The sequence below is a fragment of the Propithecus coquereli genome, unplaced genomic scaffold (genome assembly GCF_000956105.1).
Source record: "Propithecus coquereli isolate 6110/MARCELLA unplaced genomic scaffold, Pcoq_1.0 Scaffold171, whole genome shotgun sequence".
In the NCBI taxonomy this organism is placed as follows: domain Eukaryota; kingdom Metazoa; phylum Chordata; class Mammalia; order Primates; family Indriidae; genus Propithecus; species Propithecus coquereli.
In genome coordinates, this window is record NW_012141747.1 from 1319889 (window position 1) to 1345181 (window position 25293).

Here is a 25293-nt window from a genome sequence, read left to right on the forward strand (position 1 = left end):
TGAAAAGGATTCAAGATCCCATTGGCAGCAACCTCTTTGCAGGTGTGTTTGTAAATTTTCCCCAACTTCAGCCTCACTGAGGTGGAGAGATATTTCCAGATCTTGTTGACCTGTTGCTTACGAGGACTAGAGTACATGAATATTCCCGTCTTGTCAGATCATATTTTTTTCCACCTCTGCAGTCCTCAATTCTTAATACTCAACAAATACTGACGGACTGACCACCCTCCCTGTGATGGGACACTGCACTGGGAACACGAGACAAGCAGCACGAGCAGCCCTGCACCTGGCCACAGAGCTCAAAGGCTGCTGTGAAGCTGAGGCCAACTACCCAAAGCTGCGCCCACTACTTTGCTGCTACAGGCCTGGCCCATCCCATCCTGGCTAAAGGAGCCACTGACTTCTGGCCATGTACAGAAGGGGTTTTAAAAACCCCTGGCTCTCTCTTCCGATGCCCCTCACCCAGCCAAACTTGCTGCTTGTCAGCCTCGGATCTGATTATTAGATTTTTGCATGTGCTTTTCTCTCTACCTTCATTTCTTCAACTCCAGCACAGAAAACTCCCTCTACTGTATCCCCTTCCTTATTAGTTGAGGTCTTTCTTAAACTTTAATGTGACAAATTATCAGTTCCTAGAAGCATTTGATTATTAGCAATAAATTCCTATAAAATTAAAGGATTACAGTTCTAAGGGGAGAATTAAGGATTACAGTTCTAAGGCATAGAGTCTGGTCTTTGACAGATCCCACACCACTGCAAAGTCTTTCTCACCTGAGTGGGTGCACACACAGGCACACACACATCCGTCTGCTACGAACAGGATACTGCTTACTAATCACCCTGTATTTGAAGATGTCTGTGTCTTCTGTGCTCCTGGGTGTCCAAAACAACGTGCTGTCATGTAGAATCCTGTTTACTGTCAAAGCTGCTTCTCCCACCATCGCTTTACTCTCACACTCATCAGTCTCCATCATCCTTTAAGGTTCATCACCAGGGCCACACTGAGCCACCTCGTTTTCTTGCCCTCTCCTATCTGCTGCCCTGTCTCTCCATGCCTGTCTGACACCCTACCACTATCCATTGATTCCCCTTTTGTTCCCTAACCCAGGCTGAATTTTCTCCACTCTCCAAATTGGGAAGATGGCCAATGCCCTCTGTCTCTAACATCTCCAAGTGGTGGTCACAGAAGACTGGTGGTCTCTGCCCTGTCCAGAATACTTCATTCCTTTAAATCATGTCTCCATTCAATCAGGAGGGGGAGGGAGTGGTGTTTGCTGTTCTTTTTCCTCTACTCCACTTGCAAGTATTCATTCTTCTTTAGCTTGCCATGAAAAGACCCAGTTGTGACCCAATTCTCCCTCAAAAAGCCACATAAAATTATCACTTTTTTTAAAAGAAAGAGTACTTTAATTTCTTTCTGACTCCTGGGAGCTCCTATGTATAAAAACAAACAAAGATGACCTCATTTTGTGCAAAACCACAGCAGCGATATCAAGGTTTTGCTGTGATATCTGATGTCTCACTCTGCTGTCAACGGCATGGTTGATAATGATCAGGACTCAGTCTAGAGGCACTGACAGCACACTGTCACCATGCAGCTGGCCCCGAGCTATTTCCTACAGGTCAGTCTCAAATCTCTATAAAAATACGTATGTAGGTAGATTCATATAAAGGGGACAAAATTTAATAAGAGTGATTGGGGCTGTCAGTGGTTGCTTTCATTTCATAGAAATTATGCCTCTTGATTATAAAGATCCTGGCAGAATCCAGGGCTATGTCATAAGTAGACTGCAAAGCCATTCCCACGTCCCCTCTCTCACCGCCCCTGGCTGTGGGCTTGCGATTGGCTGCCAAACACATACATACCTCCACCACTGGCACTGCCACCTGGCTCCCAAGGAACCCCTGCAAACCAGACTAGGGTGGGTTGACATCAATGCCATCCCTCCTCCCCAGCCTGGTACTGCCACCCAGGAAACCGACACTGCCCCCTACCCCATGACATGTTGATATTATTATAAAGTCCAAGCCATTGATTTCATTTGACCAGAGGGTCTAGACAACAGGAGAAGCTGAATTTTAAAACTGACTTTCTTTCAATCGTTGTTTATCATTGACAAGTATTCCTTAAAAGGAAATCCTATTAAGATAATATCCTTTCAGTAAGATCACTAAGAAAATAAACGTAGGGAGATTGATTTATTATTTTTCAATAATGAAATATGTTATAGGAAGTGTAAGAGAGAAAAAAATGCATGCATTATCTGATCTTTCAGATAACTGCATATTTGAGCTGCTGACCAAAGGCCAAAAGTGCTATGAAATTATTCTAATTGCAAAGAAAAGGTGTACTCACCCCATCTGGAAAAAGTAAGATCCCCCGTCATCTAACTCAACTGGCCAAAACTCCAAAACATAATCCCACGAAATAATTCTGGGTGAACTGCCTGGGTTCAGCTGAACACGTTCATGTGATCCATTGCTTCTGTACCATCTGATGGTGGTTGTTTCATTCTCAGGCACAGGTGGAAATACGCAGTATTTCAGATAGAAAGCTTCCCCTTCAACCGCAGTAATGTGGGTACGTAAAATACAAGTTTCTTCAAAAGATAAGCAAATAAAAAAAAATGACAAAGATACTTTTTTTCTCTCCGAACGCATTAGGTGAATAAGACATGGTTAGTAAGAAAGTTCGGAGGAATCTCAGTCACTTTCCTGTGGGTTCCCTTACTTTAAGGTCAATGTTTTCAACACGAGCAGGGATGAGGTGCTTTCAGAATATAGATGAAAACACAACTTCCGACAGCTCCTTCCAAACAGGGAAAGTCTCAGAACTTAACCTACCATCACTAGGAGACAGATAAGTGTAGTGTCATCTTTTAAAACAAAATTACGCATTACAATTTCTTCATAAGGAAAGCCACAGAAGTCACAGTGTTGCCACACTTAACCCCAAAACATCCCCAGTCGCCTTGGAAAACAAAACAAACCTAGAGACCTTGGCGTTCTCCACGTGCATCATCAGAGTTCTCAACTACCTTGTGCTCAACCAGTCTACCTAACCACTCCCCAGCAGGTGTGGGGATGGTGGAAGGTGTGCCTAGGTAACTTAGGGCGTGGGTAGTTGCTCTAGGTTTCCATGTAGATAATCAAGAATTGCCTAATATAATATCAGTCCAAATTTTGATGTCTGTCACTTTCCCTCCCTGAGCTGGCTCTCATTCTTTCTCTTTCTCAATGAACCCAGATTCTCTGGATTTGGAAATGTACCTGCTCCTGTCATCTACACAAGGCAGGTGCTCTTCTTCCTCCTTTTGTACTTCTGGTAGTTCAAAGTCAGCATTAATGGGCCTTTCTCATATCCTGCCTTCCAACGGCTCCATGGTGCACTTTCGCTGCATTTTAAAAATGAGAATCTTTACATTGAATGAAATACTTCCCTGAGGACTTGGATAAAATGTCCTTTCTATAGCTAGGGTTTATTTCTCAAAGCAACAGTCTGGTTTTAACTCAATGCTGTTAACCACAACACAAAGAGGAAGTGGCTCGAATGGTAGAAGCATTCTTTGAAAACATGGATGTCAAATCTACCTTATAGCACCAGAGTTAATGAGCATCAGCCTTATGTTTTGGTGGTTGTTATGCAATCTCTGTTTTACATTTCAATGCTTCAACATGGAAAGTGAGACACGTGTATATGTTGGTGTCAGTTTTAATCGACATTCATAACTATGGTAGGTCATTAACATTTAGTTTATTTTCCTGTTTTAGAGCTAATATAATAAAGTACACAAATCATACAATATACGCTCTTTTGTATCTGGATGACTTTGTACACCATTATGCTGTGATAGGCATCCATGTTGTTGCCTGTATCAGTGATGTGTTCTTTTCTCATCATTCTGTGGTATCCAATTGTGTTACTACTTGACAATTTATCCATTCTATAAATGAATAAATATTGGGGATTTGGGTTATTGGACAAATGTCTATTGGACATTTGTGTTATTTCCAGGTTTCCAGGTTTTGGCTAATCTTACAAAAGCTTCTGTAAACACAGGACTGTATTTTGACAGATATGTGCACTCATTCTTCTTTGAAGATTGTTACCATATGAAGAAAACTAATGTGAACTACAAACTCTGCAGGGTGGGTAGTTGGCAGTGAAAGCTCACACTCCCCAGGCAGACAGTATGTCTAATCTCATGTTTAACATTAGAGGCCTTGTTGGTTAATATAATGCTAGAAATTGTTTTTGATTGGAGAAATGAGTAGAGTTCAAAGTGTGTGGAGTTCAAAGTGCCAGAATAGGCACTCGCATTCTTCCACAGACAGGGTATGAGAACCCCACAGGGCCAAGAACCTACACACCCATTGGAATATGTTTAGAATTGTCTTGAGTTTGGACAATTACAAGACTTTGTCACCTAGCTTTAACTAGGTTAAATCAATCCTACATGTAGAACATTATCATATCTGCTTAAAGTGAACCATTCATGAGAGGTGCTCTCCAAGTTCCTAAAAGGACAGAACAGACATCCAAGACTATAGTAACCTTACACAACAGGCTGTACAACTGTTTCTGTGCCTGAAACATGCTTTCATTATAACTGGGAGCAAGGTTATCAGCGTATATCCATAGATCATGGGACCTGTTACACACCTTTTCCAGCACCTTGCTTTTTCAGTTAGTACTTTCTGACAGATCATTTCATATCAAGAAAAGAAGATTTACCTCATGCCTTTAACATCTGTGAAGTATTGCATTGCATGGATCTCAACAATAAATGGATCCGCTTAAGTAAATACACCCCACAATTTAGACCTGTATTATTTGAAAGTATCAAATCTTAATTTGCTACCTCTTTGGCAGTAATTCTCAACGTAGGGGACATGGACCCATGTGTTTCCCTCTCCTAGATAACAGACCAAGGCAAAGTATTATTTCTGCTCCCTCTTTCTCCTCCAAAGCCTAAGGAAAACTTTGCTACTCAATCATGGAACTCTTCTCCAAAGAATGGGGCCTCGTACTCTTAAAAAAAAAAAAATCTCAAAAAACAGAAAACCAAACCTCCAAGCAATCACTGCTAATAAATTAAAATTGGTATCTGACACCTGCTGTGACGCCTACTGGAGCTTCCTTGCCTAATCGATCTCCTTTTTTGTATATTCCTTGTAACTCTACTTTTTTTTTCAATTTCTGTGAGGTATTTTCCATTTATTTTCCTTACTATTACCCACCTAATAAGATGAATTTTTGGCTTCCTCTCTGGAAGGAGACAGTGTGCGTAAAACTTTCTAAAAATCAATGATAAAGATGGCTGTTACCTCCTTGGTTTCAGATAACACTTGTAAATTATTTCAGGATGCAAGTTTTTACATCCTGCTCTCTCCCCATAAACTCAGAGGGCTGGATCTTTTCTATTTCAACAATACCATATGTGTCTCCTTTACTTGCTCTCTACCCTATGAATCTTTCACTCACTGTGCCAGGAATGCCAAATGGTTGGCAATTTTCTAAAATAAAATTTCAAATCACTCGTTTCAATCAATTCAACATCTTCAGTAGTTAACACCACATAAAAAAAGCAAAACTTTAATATTCCTTCTAGATTATTAATGAAGTATGTTTGTGAATTTTTACAATCACTTACCAGAGGTGCCTATGAATATAAGTGCCCAAAGTGTCAAGGATAATTGTCCGCGATGCATGTTTAGGATTCTGCTTTATTCAAATGTTTCTCTGGAAACAGAAGAAGACAGATTCAACTAAAGCTTTCAAACACAAGCATACCTGTCTTATGAAGAAGGTTTAAAAAAAAATCTTCTGGCACACAAACTTTAAAAAAAAAACAACATAAAAAAAACCAAGAAGATCTTCATATTCCATAATACAGTCACCAATTCTCAGAACCTTCAGACATATAAAATTAATAAAATTTCAAGGCAATGAGTTTTGGCTTCCAGAAGGAGTCCCTAATGACTCATTTTTCTAATACAACAGAGTCTGATGAATTTTAGGCCTCGTCTGCTAAATCCTCTCTCCAAGGCCCAAGTTGAGGACAACAGCATTTCTAGAAAATCTATCATTTTATGAATAAACAGTTTGTGACATGCCAACATACAACAGCCGTTCTGCACACTTAGGAATGTGTGTGTGTGTCTGTGTGAGTGTGTTTTTTCACACCAAAATCTCATCATGTTTTGTAATTAGATTCTCATTTGTGGGTTGAATTTTTAAAAGTCCATCTTCTTTCTTCAGAACATAAGTTTCATACACCTAGGAACTAAATCCATTTTGCTCATCACTATATCACTAAAATCCAGCATGATGCCCAGCACATGGTAAGCACTCCCTATCATTTGTCACTGAAGAGCAGGCATGTGTATGTGTGCGTGTGCCTGCACTCACGAGCCAACATGTGTTTATTTTAGGGAACTGGAGAGACAAAGTAGAATTTCATACCCTCCAGACTCCTCTACATAGACTGTGACCTGTAACTAAGATCTGCAGTAGTTACTAGTTACTGTGACATGTAACTAAGCTCTGCAGTAACTTTGATCCTATTACAACACTACCTTCACCCTTCTAATTACAACTTCACAGAGCAGGATGGAAGAAGCCTTCTCCTCAGTGGAGATCTTCACCGAGTCTGAGTATTTCATAAATAAACCCATGTTCCTTGTTTACTGGGAGGAGGGAACTCGGTATGATGGAAGAGTCTCGTTTCAAGAACGCACAAATGTGGGTGGCGTTCCACTTTGAGCCCTGATGAGCTGTGCAGCCTTGGGCAAGTTACGTAAAGGTCTCAGAGCCTGTTTGCCCATTCTCAAAGTGGAGATGATGAGAAAGCCTGCCTCCAGAATTACTCAGTGACGAAATCATCTGGTGTTCCAGCAGACTTCCTTCCAGCCCAGAATAATTCCCCTCTCAACAACTGCCCCTCACTCGCCATCCTAAGAATAGGACTGTTAATACCCAAATTCAGGATAAAGTTTAAAGGCTAAGTTGCCAGGCCATTTACATCCAACTTTATGAATAACATCACCAAATATTTGGTGGAATTTCCAAGAGATAATAATCAATAATGTAAAGACAAAAGGGATAAGTGTATATGGAAAGTACCAACCGTTCATAATCAAATTAGAACAGGTCTATGGTTTGAAACCTCCCTGCTGCCCCCACACACTACATTTTATTATTAGCTCTGTCTATTCTTTTATTTTGGGTAGAATGAAAAGTGTTACTTCCTTTGTGTCACTCCTCTGGTTAAGGTTGACATATCCTCATAAAGAGCGACACTTCTATTTTTTTTTTTTTTTTTTAATTTTCAAGGTCTGCCAAGAGATAAAGTTATTACAAATGATTCAGCACTCTGATAAGTTAACTCTGAGATTCAATATGAAATACGTTAGGATCCCAGTATACAAAAAAATAGCTGATATTCACGCAGCTCTGTGTGTGGATGTGTGCATATAAAATTTTTAACATACTTGTTAAGTTTTATGTGTGAATTTAAGAGATTAAGATTTTATTATATAATGAATTCATTTCCACAAAAAGAACTATTCTGAAAAATGTCTTAGACACCTTAGCAAGTATTAATAAAATAGACATAGGAGGATATAAATATTCAGTTTCTTGCATGTAGGAATTTTAGGGTATTTTTTTTAGTGTTATGTTTGTTATTGATATCACTCATTTTGCTTTTTCATAAATTTAAAGTTTCTTTCTTCTTTTCTTTCTATTTTAAAATTTTTCTTATTTCCAAAGCAATTTACACCCAGTTTAGGGCATTTACAAAATGAAGACCAAAAGAAGAAAATAATCTCAATGTCCATGTTTTCTTGGGCTTTTTCTATATATTCTCAATAATTAAGATGATGTTTAAATAATTTCATATCCTGCACTTCCACGGAATATTATATGATGAACATTTTCTTATGTTACAAAACTCTTGTTGTTAACATCATTTTAATTGCCACCTAATATTGCTTTATATGGATATATTATCATTTATAAGATGTTTTATGTTACGAAATAACCCAAAGCCATCTTCATGTGTAAAGCCATATAACTCAGTTTTTTGGAGCCTGAGCTCTGATGTCAGCCTGGCTGGATTTGAATCTCCATTCTCCCCTTTACTAGCTGAATAACCCTGGGCAAGTTACTTACCCTCTCTGTGCCACAATTTCTTTATCCATAGAATGGGATAACAATACTATCTCCCAGGGCTGATGCAAAAGTTACATGAGTTAATATTGTAAAGTGTCTGGTGAATCATACATACCACTTAAAGATTAGCTATTATTATTTGTCTACATTTCTTATTATTTTCTTCGTGCTACTATATGGCAGTATAGTGACTGAGTCAAAGAATACATTTCAAATGTACTTAAATGATAAACGCATACAGCCAAACTGCATTCCAGAAATGTTGCAATAACTCATACTCTCTCCCTCAATAGCGCAAGACAGTCTTCATCTATTGTCTTGAGCAAGCATTGAGCATTTTCCATTTTTAAATCTAATTAAGTGGTCAAACTGGAAAAGTGGCATCTCCTTGTTTTTTGAATCTGCATTTCTTTTGGTTATAAATGAGGCAAATATTAATCATGTGTTATTAGCCATTTTATTTCCATGTTTATGAACCATCTCTTTATGTCTTTTGTCCAGTTCACAGATATTTAGTGTTTTGACCAACTTTTTCTTTAGTTTACTTTTAATAGCTCTTTTGATGTGTTAACGTATGGAAGGTTTTATATTGATCCAGTCATATCGATCATTATTTTGCTTTGTGATTTTTCCATTACTTTTAAGTGTAGAACAGTACTTTCCTCTCGGTGGTCAAATAGATTCTTATATCTGTTTTCTTCATTTTTTATGGCATACTTATTATTCATTTTCTTTTACATCTAACTTTTTTCATCCACAAACAATTAATTGTCTTATTTGGCATGAAGATAGGGCCTAACTGAACTCACTTTTCTCAAATAGCTACTAATTATTTTTCCATCATTAATTAAATAGTCCTGTGTTTCCTCTGTAGTTTGTTAATACCAGGTTAGAATACGCAGGTCCTTTCTGAACACTTTCTGGAAAGTCTAGCACAGCCTGCTTGCCCAAGTGCAAACACACACACACATAGGCACACACAACACTCTCACCTTGTTTTATTTTTCTATTCATAGCACTTATCACTAACTGATATATTTTCACTTTACATCTACTTGCTTGTTTATTATTTGCTCAATTGATGAATGAATTAAACCCATAAAATATATACAGTTTAGAGTATAGGTGACCATCTGATCCATTGGCACATCTGCATAATCTACTTTAATGCTTTTTAAATCATGACATCTTGAAAAGTATGTTTTAGTAACTAATGTGAAGCCTAGGACATTAAGCTCTCACTTAGGGCTTGGAAACAAATAATGATCTCTGGGCTCTACCCAGCCATCTGGAGTACAGCCTGGGCACCCTGAACCCTCAAAGCTCCCCAGGTGATTCCACAGTACAGCCAGGGTAGAGGACCACCAATCTAGGGGGCTTATTTGTATACTTATAAAAGTACATTCAATATACCTTAAATATATACATTAAATGTTTGTGCATATATGTATATACACCCAAAAAGAATAGTCACAAACTTATCCAATGGCATGAAGTTTTCTCTAAATGAAAAACAAAGTTTTCTTCCGAAAATTGTGTGACCTAGCATGACCCAAGCTGACCACTCTGTCGCCCAAGGTAGTGCAGTACAAGCCCTTGCAGAGTGCCCAGTCATTTCCTGAAGCCCTGGCTCTGTCCAGCTGTCCTTGTTTATAGATCCCACTCTGAGGAAACTGACCATTCTCTGGAAGAAATAATTCACAGAAACCCATAATTCACAGTAAAAGAGCCACCTCAAAGCTCTTTCTAATGAGGAACCTGAGACTCGAGAGAGTAAAATGGCCAACCTCACATGATAGCTAGTTACACTGACACACATATAAATAGACGTAGACTGCCTCAGTATAAACTGCTCATTAGCAAAACGTGGAATTGCGTAGCTCCTAAGATAAACTGCCTTGATGAAAATCATAACACCAGTTTGGTTTGATTTTTGTTTTGGTTTGTTTTTTTAAAGACAAGAGTCTCACCTTGTTGTGTTGCCCAGGCGAGTCTCTAGCTCCTGGACTCAAGCGATCCTCCCGCCTCAGCCTCCAGAGTAGTTGGGACTGCAGGGGCGTGCTACTGCACCCGGCTCACACCCGTGATTTTTTAAATGTAATTGTTTCTCCACCATGTTCCAAGCATAGGTGTTTTACTCAGATGATAAAACAACCAAATGCAAAGAGGAAAAAATGATCTTGGACATAACATGCACATATACTCTTCCATTCTAAGAAACAAAGAATTTGTGTGGAATTTGGTTTCTCATCTGTAAGGCCAGGAAAATCAATGCCACTTCATGGTCATTGTCACACAAGTGTCTGTTATTATTATCCTTATGCTTCCCACTCCACCTACGTCTGTACTAGTCTGCCACTTGGACCACCCTCCCCACTTCTCCCAGCGCCAGGTTCCTACGGTCCTTGCTGCCAGACTCAAGGGTGGCCCTTGTCAAGGAAGCTCTCCACATGCCAGTGCCCCAAACAGTGTGTGCTCTTGTCCAAGCCCGCACCACAGGCATGTCCCTCACTCCTGGACTAGCTCCCGCAAGCTGGTGAGGTCCCTGCCAGGCGGGGAGCCTGCCTTCCATTCTGTGTTCCCGGGAACAGTTGTTCTCAGCCTGTGTATGTGTAGTTCTACTGGAGGGTGGGGAGGAGAAAGGGACAGGCTGTCCCCGCAACCTGCACAAACCCGATTCCCCAAATTTATCCCTCTCAGCCCATGCTAGTCCCCCTACCTGAGAGGTGTACCCCAGATCCCAGCACTGGGCTAGGCACAGAATGGATGTTTGTGGAGATCTCGAGAATGAAGCTAGGGAATTTGGAGAAATTAATACCATAGTCTTGGATCTCCATATCTGACTGGGTCAGTCATTAATTTGTCTGATAACAGTAATGCAACCTGCTGGACATTTTTAACTTCTAGAGGCACATGGGATTAAAGACAAAGATTATGTAGGAAAAAAAAGAAAGAAAGAAAGAAAAGGGGGGCGGGTGGGTAGAAAAAAAAAAGAAAGACAAAGGTTTTGAAATCAGGAAAAGTTAGGTATGAATCTGGGATCTATTACTCAGTAGCTAGATGCTCTTGGGTAAATGACAGAACCTCTCTGCTTTCTCCCCCCCACACACACCCTTCTTTCACCAAGCATAATATAAAAATAGTTCCTACTTCACTGGGCCACTAGGAGGATTAATTGGGCCACCAGGAGGATTAAGTGAAAATAATACCTCTAAAAGTTTTCTACACAGTGCCAGACACACAGTAAGCACTCAATAAATGACAACTATTGTTATCACTTACTCTAGCTGTTCTCGTGTTTCCAGAAAGGAACTGAGAATGTAATAACCTCTAAAACTATACCGTCAGTGAAAGGTGACGCTACTGTCTCGACGGTATTCATTCTCTCTGTCTCTCTGTCTCTCTCTCAAACACACACACACACACACACACACACACACACACAATTGATCTTGTTTTCAGAATCCCTGCCTCCACGGACGGGTTCCCCCTTGCCCCGAGGGGCAGAGAGGGTGAGGCGCCGAGGGGGTGCGGTGGCCCCAGCGCCCATCCTTACCTCGCGAGGGGCGTCCCCGAGGCTGGGGCGGGGGCGCCGGCCCCTCCTTCACTCCGGGGCGCGCCGCGGAGGCCCAGTTGAGAAGCAGGTGAGAAGCAGCGATCCCCGATTACTGTGAAACCTGAAAGGAGGAGGCGCCGCGGGGGACGGGGAGGAGTGTGATTAAAGAGATAAGGCCGCCAGAGAGGGTTACAAAAAGAAAAAAGGAACAGAAAGTAAGAGGAAAGAAAAAGCGTCTGGCAGCCCCCGGCTGTGAAACCCGGCTGGCGAAGGCTGCAGGTGGGGCGCTGCTCCCGATCGCGCGGGGCTCCCTGTCTTGAGGGGGTCCGGCCTGGGGGCCGTCGGGTCGCGCAGCGTGCGGGGGCGCTGGCTCCTCCACCCAGGCGCCCACCTGCGAGTTCCCCGGGGGCGACCGGGAGCGGCTGGAAAATCCCGCGCCTCGCTCCTTCCTGCTGCCGGCGGTCCCCACGCCGTCGGGACCTTCTGCCCCAGCGGCCCAGCGCGGTCCCCGGGAACTCCCGGGCGGCGGCCGGGCACCTGCAGTGCCGGGAGGTGGTGCGCCCGTGCAAGTCGCACGCACCCTTCAGGCCCGTCGGGCGCTGCAGTGGAGAACACCCGCGCCCCAGAGGTGCGACGCCTGCATTTAGGGGAAGGGTTGGGGGAGGGCTGGGGAAAGGAAGGACGTCCGCCAAGGAGAGTCCAGAAGTCACCTGAGCTCCCGAGGTGAGCCTAAGGTGAGGAGGGGGCCCATAGTCTCCTGTCCTCAGGTCGGCCCCAGACTTGCAGCTTCCCTTGAGGGATGGAGGTTCCACTACTGGGAAGTAATAAGAGAGGAGGGCAGAGTTGTTGAATTAAGATTTTAAATTGCTTAAAAGAAAAAGAGTCGAAAGGAGAATATGTGTTTCTAAATTTTTGTAGTATGGTAGAACTGTTTTCCAACAAAAATGAAGAGTGAAACCCATGGCTGACAGGAAAACAGTTTAATGAGATAGTAATTTTTATTCTTTTTGCCCAATCAGAATAATTCACTGTATAATAAATAGAAAAATCATGTCGTTATCTCGATACATGCCAAAAAAGCATCTAACAAAATTCAACACCCTTTCTGGATTAATAACGCTAAGAAAATGGGGAGTAGAAAGGAATGATCTTTCTTAATCTGATAAAGAACACCTCTAAGAAACCTACAGGTAACTTCATAATTAATTAATAGTGAAACATTTTGCTTTTTCCTAAGATTAGTAACAAGGTAAAGATGTCTATTTTGGTTTGGGACAATTGTTTTGCAATGAGTGAAGAAATGAAAATAGAAGGCATACAAGATGGAAAGAAAGAAGTGAAACTACTGATTTTGAGAGAGGCCATAATTGTATGTAGATCACTCTTTGAAATATAGAAAAAAACTACTGAAAATATTAAGTGAAATTAGCAAGATCATGGAATACAAATTCAATCCACAAAAATCAATTGTAATTTTATATATTAGTGATGGAAATTTGAAAAATGAAGTTGCTAAAAATGCCATTTATGATAGCATTAAAAAATCAAATACCAAAGTATAATTTCTTTGGAAGATGTACAAGATATCTATTATGAAAACTAAAAAATATTGCTGAGATGAAAGATCCAAGAAAATTGAAGGATGTACTATGTTTATGGATTGGAAGTCTCATTATTGTTTAGATACCTATTCTCCACAAACTGTAGAGTTTATGGAGTCTGTATATTTTTAGACTCTGTAGGTTATACAATCTATATTTAATGCAGTCCAATCCAAAACCCAGGAGAAATTTTCAAAGAAATTGAGAAGCTGTTTGTAAAATTTATACGAAAATGCAAACAATCTAGAATTGTTAGAATGATCTTGAACAAGAAGAACAACATTGGAGGACTTACCTCTTACACCCGCTTCAGGTTTACAATAAGGCGAGAGTATTAATAAGTACAAAAGTGTGATATTTGCAAAAGCCTATAAATAGAAAATAGAAAGTAGACTAATAGACCCACACATGTATGGTCAATTGATTTGTGACCAAAGCACCATGTCAATTCAATGGGGAAAAAAAGTGTTTTCCAAATGTTGCTGGAACAGCTGGGTATCTCTATTGAAGAAGGAAAAAAAGAACCTTGATCCTTACCTCATTCTACATATAAATATTAATTCACAATGGACTATAGACCTAAACATAAAAGCTAGAACCATAAATATTTCATAAAAATACTTAGGAGATTATCTTTATGCCCTTGAGGCAGGCAAATAAAATTGTTAGAACGTGAAAAGCACTAGTCAGGTAAGACAAATTGATGAATTGGATGTCATCAAAATTAAAAATGTCTGCTAAACAATGACATCATTTAAAAATGAATTGGCGAACCTGGTAAAATTCTCACCTTATTTATATCTGGCAAAGAATTTGTATCTGCAATACGTAAATAATTTCTACACGTCAACAATATAAAAAGAAACCCAATTTAAATAGGGCAAAATATATTACCTTTACTGAAGATATGCAAATAGTCAATAAGAGCATGAAAAGGCTCAATATCATTGTCAGAGAACTGCAAGTTAAGACCACAATGATACTCATTTAAAACAAACTACAATGACTAAAATATAAAGAAACATGACTATACCAATCATTGGTGAGGCTGCAAAGCCACAGAACTCTCGTGCATAACTGGTGGGAATGTAAAATGGTACAATTAGTTTGCAAAACAATTTGTCAGTTTCTGTAAAAGTTAAACATACACCTACCTACCTTATGAACACTCCTAAATATCAACCCAAAAGAAATAAAAATGTAAGTCCACAAGTATGTTCATAGGAGCCATAATCATAGTAGCCATACTCAGAAAACAACCCTTACATTCGTCAACAGGAAAATGGTTAAACAAACTTGTCTAGCCATACAGTAGAACACTACTCAGCAATACAAAGGAACAAAGTACTGACTAATGCAAAACATGGAGGAATCTTTAAAATGTTATGTTGTGTAGAGAAGTAGCTGCATGACTTTATTGATATGAATATCAAGATCTGACAAAACTAATCCATGGAGATAGAAATTAGAACATTGTTTGCCTTGGGAGTGAGATTGACTGGGAAATGGCATGATGGAACTTTCTGGAATGATAAAAATATTTCTATCTTTTTTTGGGTGATACCTACACAGATATGTTCAGCTGTTAAAACTCATCCAACTGAACACTAAGGAGCCACATTTTACTGTAGGCAAACTTGATCCAATTAAAAATAATTCTCTGTGGGTTTTTATAATTCACAGACATTTTCACCATGGTTGTGTGGTAGACACCCAACAAGTCTTGGCTCAGTTTGTTTTATTCACACTACCTTGTGGGGTAAGTGAAGCATCTATTACTCTTGCTATACAGAGGAAGAAATGAGAGAGGTGAGTGGTAATGCTGACATGAGAATGCAGGTCTTCTGGCAACTTCCTGAGCTCACTATGAGTGTGCAGCTTTGAATCACGAGCCATTGGTGCTGAGAAAGTCCTCAGAGGTCATCTTCTCCATCCTCCCATTTTTCAGTTGCAGAAACTGAGCCCCAGAGAGCTCAGGTGACTTGGGAAGTGGTGTTAAGGTTAGGAAAAGGAGTAATGGAGAACAAGCTCAGCATGTCTGGTTCTCCCAGGCCAGCCCCATCTGAGGTCTCTAAAGTGCTTCCTTCTTCCCCCTATGTTTCCATGATGGGCTCTGAATCCCCTGAGGACACACAGGGGGTGTCCCTTTCTCAACTTTATAGCTATCATCACCCCCTTCCTCTCCCCGCCCCTCCCAAAGAAGTACTCATCACAAATTCAGAAAATGTAAATGTTGAATGCTTGCAAAGGAGCTTATAATATAGACAGTTAACACATTAAAAAATAAGAAATTTGGGGCAAATCAAAAACAAAGATATTATGGAGTCAAAAAGATATCATCACAAATTTCATGTAATGATGTTCTATATACTTGCTGTAGAGAAATCCAAAATTTAGGTCTGTGCTTTCAAGTAGCTAATGAAAAGAGAGAAATAAAATCAATTCCAAAATTCCCTGGTTCCATAAATTGAAAACACGCCTATCATTCTAGATGGGTGGGGAGGGAGGGATAAAGGCACAGAAAAGCACATTTATTCCTGAGAGTGAGGCTGGAGAGAATTTATTCTTTACAGCTCCTCATTGAGAAAAGTCACAGACTATAACCAACATTACAAGAAACACAGTGAAGTTTCATAATAACAACTGTTGCCATTTATTGAATGTAGTAGACTATTGTATGTAGACTCTGGTCTACATACTTCTTTTTTTATTTGATAAGCACAGAAATCCAAAGTGTTTGATATTATTATACTCATTTTACCTAAGGAAACTAAGCTTTGGAGAAGTTAAGTAACCTGCTCATTGTCACACAGCTGATGGGTCCACAGCAGAGGGTGACTTGTTGATTCCAAGTTCCATGATGTCAACCAGTCAGTTGTACATGCAGCAACCTTCTCACTGGCCAATGTTTTAGTAATTCAATAAAACCAAATGGTAGTACATAAAAGCACAATAACCTAATAACATAGGATAGCCAGATCTAGAAAATAAAAAGTTAAATTGAATTTCAGATCAATATCAGATGAAATATCATTCTCTGAATTCAACTTTAATTGGTGTCCTGTATTCTATCTGGCAACCTAATCTGGGAGTATAGATTGAGAGTATAGGGTACCTAGAAAGATGGGTAACCATAGATCCTTTAGGCAACCTTCTAGAAATATGATTCTCTTTAGTTAGGATTCTGAAAGATATTGGATGATAGTGAGTTCGAGACTATGTTCCCTGTAAACAGTCTGAAGTTCAGATTTTTTTTTATCAGTTAAATACAGAATCATAGACTTTATTAAGCAGCTCAACTGAAGGTAGGATCTCCAACTAACTGCAAAATACGAGGTGCCAGCAGGACTTCTAGCCTGAACGGACACTCACCTTAGCTCTGTATCCATTCCTGTGGTCCCCAGCGGTGTGTGCATGCCTTCAGGGAACTGACCCAAGCAGCCCTGACTATGCACATTCACTCCATTTTGGCAAAACAGTTGTGTAAAAATGCCCTACTAATTTCATAGAAATGTTACGACAAACAAAATTGTCTCAAATTAAAAAAAAAAAGGAATTTTATAATTGGGAGATACGAGATATACTGATAAGGTCATTGCAGAATTATTTATAATGATAGATATTTAAGTTGTATCCCTGTAGCACAACCATAAGATGGAGCACTATGAATATATTTAAATGTTTAAAAATAATTTCAATGACACGCCAAATATTTTTATTATGTTGTTAAGCAGGAAACATGGAAAAATTCACACATGTAATCTCAGCTATAAAAATGGTATGTGTACAAATTAAAATTTTTAAAAAAGAAAAAAATTTACCAACATAATCTTAAGATGATTATACTGTTAGGAATGATTTTTGTTATTTTCTTCTTTTACTTTCTCTTCTTCTATGATATGCTATCACTTTTATAGCGAGAAAATAATATTTCTAAAGAGAATAAAAATATGCAAAAAGAACTTTAGAACTGAAAAAAACTGGATCCTAATGGGTCAAAAGGATGAGGTATTCCAACAAAGTGGTCACTGTTGAGATGATAAGACTGAGCATCTGCTCCAGGGAAATAAATAAGGAAATTCTGACACGTTAGGAACAAGAGTTACTACCAACGTTCTACCTGAGGGGATCAGAATGTTCTTCAAGATGACATGAAAACTGACTCTACAACAATTAGTTTGATGTTCAGAATGGAGATTATGAACAAGGAATGAGGAGAAAGAGAACAAGAAATATGAAGAGAGAAAACGAGCACAGTGAAAATATCCTCCCCCACGATGGAGGGGGAGAGAGAAAGGGAAGGAATTGGGAGTGTGGAGTAGGGGGAGGACTGAGAAAAATTTCTGGGTATTTTGCATCCCGCCAGAATCCGGGAAATGGAAGTAAAGTTACCAGATCAAACCCAGACCTGAGCGCCCTCAGCAGTCCGACTCCTCATAACTCAGCTGCCAGTAGCTCCCAGTGTCTGGTCCAGGGGCATAGCCCAGCTAGGAGGAGATAGGCGATCCATAAACGCAGCCGCCTTAGTACGTCCAAGCAAGCACTGTTGCCCCTGGAAAGTCAAACTAGAAGTCCTTCTGGGGAGTTTGCTTGGCACAGGCATTTGATACCTCACATGCTTCCAGAATTTGGAATTCAGGGACCGCTTGTCGGCAACGTGGTCTTCCCTCCACTTGATGGTGCCCTGCACTTTCATGAGATGCCTGAGGGAATCCTGAAGCCCCCCAGCCTGTGGGCCACCTGGCTCACTCAGAGCCTCTATTTCAATAAGAATCGCCTTGGAGTCGTTCTGGATGAGGGTGCTGTGCAGGGCGACCTCCTGCTCGTAGGCAAACTCCTTGCTGTGCGTGCTCTGAGGAGTCAGGATGAAGATGTGCCTCCTGCTCTTTCGAATGTTGGTTTCCACTGCAGTGGCTGCGTCTAGTCACACAAGGAATGGATTAAGATTTCCCATCATTGTTTTTTCCAGTCTAGTGCTTTGATCATAGATGTTCTGAACATTTAAAAACTTCTTATTGTTGTACGCTGGTGTGAGATTCTGACACTTATTTGGAAAAGTGGAACTGTAGTGGGTCAGAGAACCTGTTTTGTTCTTCTTATTCCTTTTGCCATGAGACTATCAGCCCCAATGCCCTCATTTTTCCCAAATTGATCAGTTCTAACTAAAACAAAGTCCTCCCAGCTCAATGAGAAGGAGACATTTAGCCTATCATTTCCTTGGAGACTTGGAATTCAGATTCATTAGCTACATATTATTGTTTTATTAATAGAATATTTTCTTACATGTTTCAAAAGGACTTAATATTGTAATTCACATATGAAAGACACAAGCTCAGGAAAACCTTGCTTTTACTGAAAACTTGGCACTTCTCCAGGAGGCCAAATTAGAAGGACAAGGATGAGTGTTTTGGGGATGAGGAAAGAGATTTTACTTTGCCAGCAAAGGAGGAAAAATGGTAGACCTTCTCATCTCAAAATTCAAATTTCCTGAACATAGGCAGAAATACAGAGCTTTTAAAGGGAGGGCCCCTCAGTTGTAGGCTAATGTGGTTAATTACTCTAATCATCCCATCTCTGCCAACTCTGCCAAAGACAAAGCCTATGAACTCCGCCAGCCACCCACCTGGGGGGTGGCGCCACCTGGCAGTTATTTCTTTTAACAAGAAACTTTACCTGCTTCAGGGATGAAGGCCAGGCTGCAGTTCCCAAAAAGAGTGGGGGAAGTTTTAAAGAGACAGAAAATCTTTTTTTTTTCTTCTTCAGGTCCTTCCCTTTGTGACATTACCCCTCTGAACTGACCAAAGTTTCTAGGGAAGTCCTGGATCCACTTCACCCCTCAATAATCTCTGCTGTAGGAGCTGATTTGAGTCAGACTAGAAAAATCTTAAGGAAGATGGGATGCCCTTTCCAAGTCAGTATTTATGAAACATCAACTCCATGGTGATTCCGTCTATTAATAGCTCTGGGTGGACTTAGAAAGAACACGTGACACACTTAGTTCTCACAGCAGGCAGTAAAAGCATGTTAAGGAAACACAAGAATAAAGCAACTCAAGATATTCTTGCAGAGTGGTGGCTGATAGAGTGCAGAAGCTGGAGGCAGTTTGACTGGCAGGGGTGCTCCAAGAGGGAGAAGCACCACTGCCTTGGGAACCCTACCTGGAGAGGCAGGGATGTGCTCACCCTCTGACCTCCTGCCTGTGCCTCCCACTGGCCAGACCCAGCCTATGGTAGAGGGCAAGGGAGTGACAGGTTCCATAATTATCACCCACTCAGGGCTGCCAGATTGTGGCAGAGGGGGCAGGGCTGCAGAGCATATTTGATGGGCAAATGCAAGGTGACTAGCGTGAGAATAAACACACTGCATTTGTCACTCATGAACTTTTCTAAGGGAAGAGTGAAGTTCGGTGTTGTTTTGTTGGGTTTTATATTATTTCAGTTGAGGAAAGGTCAGAAGACATACACTGAAGGAGGGAAGTGGGAAACTATTCCAAATGAGCGTGTTGGCAGCACAAGCTTGAACATCAGAGAGCTGGCATCCGAGGTTGGCTGGGAGAGGGGTGACTAAAAATGAGGTTGATGGACTGAGAAAGAAAAGATGAGGAGCTTGCGGCCAGATGTGGCACAGAATGTGACTTCACGAACAACTGGAGTCCCTGCAGGTCGTTGGGCACACTTGTAACATGAAAAGAGCATTTGAGAGCATTACTCATTATTTCTACCTGCAGGAGTGGCCAGTTGGAGAACTGGGGAAGGAGAGAGCTTCGAGAGAAGAACGGATGGCATGCTCCTAAACTGCACATTTTACCAGTCTCTTGAGCCATTACTAGGCTATTCCAGGATAGATCAAATTCAACTGTTGTGAGTATCTTTAAATCTACAGGCACTTGAATACCTCTTCTCAGTAAGAATTATATTTAAAATGTTAACATTTACTTCATTAGGCTTATGCTCATGTTATCCTGGCCCAATTCCCATTTCAAACCCTTCCTGATCTCTGACTAATTAGAAAAGAGTTTATAAGGAGGGTTCATTAGGTACTGTACATAAGTATATGGAGGGAAAAGAAAAATAACCACTGAAATCTTTGGAATTGTGATAAAACTGTCAAAAGTACATAAAATGGCCAAAAATATTAAGAAGCAGAAGCCACAGTTCTTCTTGTTCTGGCGAGACTATACATTTTCAAACGTCTCACAAATATGAGGAAAATCATGAAGACTCTCTGAGTCATTTAAAATATTTTAGCTAATGCTTATGGATATCAGAATAAAATTCTTCAGTTTTTAAGTCCTCTTTACAAATCTTATGGAGAGAATTATAATAAGATGTGTCAGAGTTGTCCTAGCAGGGGATTGAGTAAAATGGGGGCAATGCCCTGCTAAATCCACAAAGCAAAGGACCCCTAACTCTGTCTCCATGTCACCGACATTACTGTGAACATCTCATCACAAGAGCAATGATAGGGGTGGGGAGAGTGAAGGACAAATGTCTCCTCATTCTAGAGAAATATTTAAAAACCTTTGCTCTTAAGGCCTGGAGTAGTAAATGCAATTCCTTATCCAGTGCAGGAATAAGGCAACCTAGCTCTTACTTAGCCTTATGATAAGCATGAATTTCTATCCCTGATGTATTCTGACAGCTTACCTTCTCCAGGTAGCATATCTCTCCCATAAATGCAGAGTTTATATCCACATTTATTTTCAAGAACATCAGGCAGAATCTGGTGAACAAAGTACTCCACAGGACTGGCTCCCTCCAGACTAGGTTTGTAGTTCCGAGGATAGATAACATAAGCATCATAGATCTTTCCATCTGAAAATGAAAGCAAGAAGTACAACTTCATGACTTGGTTCTAAAATTCTCATTGGACTTTTAGTAGACATTCCTCCCCAAGTTTTACGGTTGTTGGTGAACGTATCTCGTTCTCCAAAATATTCTAGAATCAAAAGATGATGGCAATCCACTGCCACAAAATGTGATTAGGAAATAACAGTCTTCATCTCAAAGTCTTCCTCCTTTTTACTGTGTCAGACTGAATGACAGAAAATGAACAAGACCCTGTCTAGTGTAGTTAAAACCATGGCATCCAGCTTGATTAATAATCTATGAGGCAGTGTTGATGGTCATGGATAGGGGCTTTCTTCTGTGCTGGATTGACCTCAGTTTCATCTTTTGTTTGCCCCATACTTCCCCTGGGGAGGTGAAAATATTAAAGGCTAATAGTGCCAAGGGAATAGAATTTTTTTAAAGGATCCGAATTCTACAAGTCAAACAATTAGCTCCCAGTTGAGTCAACCACATGAAAAATCTAATGTTTGTCTACCTCCAAATGAAGGAATGGTGTTCATATTTAGCAGACAGAATTGTCTTCTTTCATGTGCATACTTATGTGCATAGGTAAGACTTTTAAGGAATAGAGTTTCAGGTAAAATACACCTGCATTCTGATGGACCTCTCTAACCTGCTTGCACCTGGAAAATAGGAACAATTTTGTTACTGTCTTTAATTTCATAAAGTTTTGCCAACACACATGTCCCCAGATATTTCGACCTTTCTGAGCTTGGGGTAGATTCTGTTACTGGGGATTAAGCAGGAGCAGCAGTCCTACTGGGGACAACTTTGAGGTGTTCAGATGAAGCTATGGACCACGAGGAGATACAGCGCAGACTGGAGAATAGCTTCTGAGAAAACTCAAAGGAAAAATCATTGATAATATGTTGGCATGCAAAATGGAATCTGGGTTTAGGATTAATAGCATAGCTATTAAGAGATTAATAGACAAGTAACCAACAGTAATTATGGGATGTTTTCTTTGGAGAAAAAACTTGAAATTTGCCACTTACCATTCCTAGTTTTGTAAGGTCTAGCTATATCTCTCCAGAGCAGAATAACCTCAATCCAGAACACTTTTAGAATGATCACCAAGGCACTGATTAGTATTAACAAGATACTACATCCTGCAACTATGTAGTAGGTGCTTTGATGATCAACTGTTCAAAAGATAGGGGGAGGAGAAAAATGATCATTATTATTGCTAAAATAAGATAAAATAAACAAATACATGGGGCCTGCCCTCCATTGGGAGGACAAGAGATTCACCCAAAAGACATCCACTTGGAATTTTGATGGCTGCTTTAAGAATCAGTAAATTAACATTTGTTGAGCCCTTGTTCTGTACAAGACATCAGGCTATACACCATACAGGAGTCTAAGGACAAAGAGACATAGAGACATACGTAGACTTAGCTAAGATGGGAGGTAAAAGCATGATTTTTGCTATCAGAGGCCTTTAGAAAGAGAGCTCGCTCCAGGCGAGACTGAACAAGGGGGACTTCCTGCAGGAGGAGGAGATCTTTCAAGAAGGGTAGGATTCAGAGAGATGCAAAAAAGGAAATGCCCTCCTGGCCAGAGAGATACTGTGAGCCAAAGTACAAACAGAAAGTGTGTTTTCTGAGGAACTGCAGTAGCTCAGTTTGGAGAATTAGTGGAAGATATGATTAGAAAGGTGGGTCAGGGCTAGGTTCGGACCAGACTGGAAACTCCAGCTAAGGCCTTCTGTCCTATTGGGAGGGCCACAAGAGGGGTGGTGAGTAGGCTGTTAACAGTGAAGGTGGTTCTCGCATAAGACTAATCTGATGGTGGTGGAAGGTTTGTTTCTGTGGGAAGAGACTGCAGGTACTCAGAGTAGAATGGGGCCTGGTACTCAGTGTGGGAGATGAGGAGGGTTTGAACTCCTGCAATGAGAAATGAATGGACAAGCCTAGTGTTAGGACATTAAAGAGGAAGTCTGAGAGACTTGTTGCATCTGAGGGTTGGTGGTGTAGGAAAGCAAGGGAGAAACAAGAACCCTGGAAGTTGCTAAACCGTATTTGATAAAGAAGTCCAGTTACTAAGTTCTGGGTCCTAAACATGTTCCATATTTCTCTTATGGTGGACACTACTCAGCCATCACTGAACTTTATCCTGGCACTCCTTGCTTCACAATGCATATGCAGTATGGCTTCTATCTTCAAGGATTGTAACAGATTATGTACAAATTGGACTTAAGAACTATGATCATTCATGGTATTTTTGTCTATTTTAAGTTTACTTCCCTCTTTAGGATTGTTAGCTATTTTATCTTAGAAATAGTCCTATTTAAAGATGAATGTGAGAAGAATCCCAAATGAGATTTGGTTATATGGTTCTTTTTCATTTCGATCTTAAGTCTCTGTGCATGGGCTCCCAGTTTTGACTCAGAAAATCACTGGCCCATATTTGTCAGTTCCTCCATTACCTCTAACAGTTTATCAGCTCTCTGAGTATCCAGCACCATGAGATCAAGGATGATCAAGGTGATGTGGGGAAGCAGGGGGTAAAAAAACTGAAAATTGACCCAAATCTTCAGTTAAATGATAAAAACTGTAAGTAAATTATTTCAACTGGATTCCTTTCCAGTTCGCTCTCTCTAAAAATCCTGTCTGGATGCATGGTAGGAACATATACTTCTTGTGGGGATCATTGTAAAGTAACTGTGCCAGTGGCTGGCCACTTTCAACTCAAGGGAAGAACTTGATCTAAGACGTTAAGGGAAATTGAAGTTCAGTATCTTCTGAGGTGTGAATGATTTTATACATATATAGATAATTCCTGTGTGTGATGAGAAAACACTAAATACTTCCTATAAGTGTTTATAAATAGGAAAATGCTGCCTGCATTTGAATCTTGACTCTATAACTATAGTATTTGGCAAGTTACTCAACTTATTTTGCCTTTGTTTTCTTGTCTATAAAATTAGATGATAATGACAGTCTCTTCCTCATGGAGTATTGAGAAAATAAATGATAAATTTATCATTTATAATGATAAATGTAAAATAATTAGACAGGATCTGGTACATAGGAAACAATGAATAAATGTGTGCTATTATTATGAATGTCAAATATTTATTTAATAATATTTCATAATATGGAGACATCAGCTTTTTAAGTTCTTGTTTTCCAAATTCAAGAAATGCTATAATTTCAGGAGTGAAGGAATTTATCATGACAATTCAACAGCAGTAGCAACAATTTTCATTTAATTTATACAGTTGTCAAAACAGAGTGCACCTGTGTTGATCTGAAGAAAAACACGTGAAATATAAATAAACTAAAAGGAACAAAATCACCAAATAACCTATAACATGAAAATAATTCAAATACATGGGTAGCCAGAGAACATTCATTAGCAATAATGCAAACAAAGCATGAGGATATGGAGGCAAGGGGAGTATAGGTGGGGAGAATGGATAGATGGCTCCAGGGTCTACTGTGCCCACCACTGTCCCAAGCGTGGCCTTCACATAACACCTCGACAGGGTGCACAGCCAGTGTTGGGAGGGAGGGCACAGTTATCATTGGCAGAAACCTGATGGCCTACAGAACATGACAGCACTTCAAATCATCTACATGAGTCATGATTCTATTTATTTTATAAAAACTTGACACATTGAGGGTTCAAGTCAAAATTAAAACCAAAAAAATCCCTTGCACCATCTCAGGCAGAGACCTACCATGACCATGTCATATTGGTGGCCTGCTTTCCTGCACCCCTAATCCCTTCTCATCTTATTGTGTCCTGTGTGTTTATCCAAGGGAATCTGGGCCATACCCCCCCGTATCTGATGAACTCAGAGTTTAACACTCTCTTTGGCTATTTGATAAGCACATTAAATAATTTCCATGTAGTTATACAGCCACTAAGGAATGACAAGTGTAAAAATATATTTTTCTCTCCTTCTTTTTGTACAGCATCAAATACTTCCTATAACAAACAGGATGTCTTTGTCTGGACATGCAAAGAACAAGTGACAAAACTGGTAAGTGCTCAGGAATGAAATGCATATAACGCTATTTTCTGAGACAACATTGAATTCACAGACACGCCAACGGAATCGGTAGAAGGATCAGTCTGCCTCTGTGAGAGGAGTATTTCATC

The 25293-nt window shown here is 40.1% G+C and overlaps 1 protein-coding gene across 2 annotated transcripts in view; it reads right to left on the minus strand.

Moving 5' to 3' along the window:
- IL18R1 (interleukin 18 receptor 1) overlaps positions 1–5712 on the minus strand; it is a 30754-nt gene extending 25042 nt beyond the window's left edge. For both annotated transcript variants that reach the window (XM_012641915.1, XM_012641916.1), the window contains exons 1-2: positions 5655–5712; positions 2357–2600 (exon numbers count right to left, since the gene is read on the minus strand). In XM_012641915.1, the coding sequence (XP_012497369.1) occupies positions 2357–2600; positions 5655–5712 (302 nt within the window). The remainder of the gene's footprint in view (positions 1–2356; positions 2601–5654) is intronic.
- Between the last annotated feature and the right edge of the window lie 19581 nt (positions 5713–25293).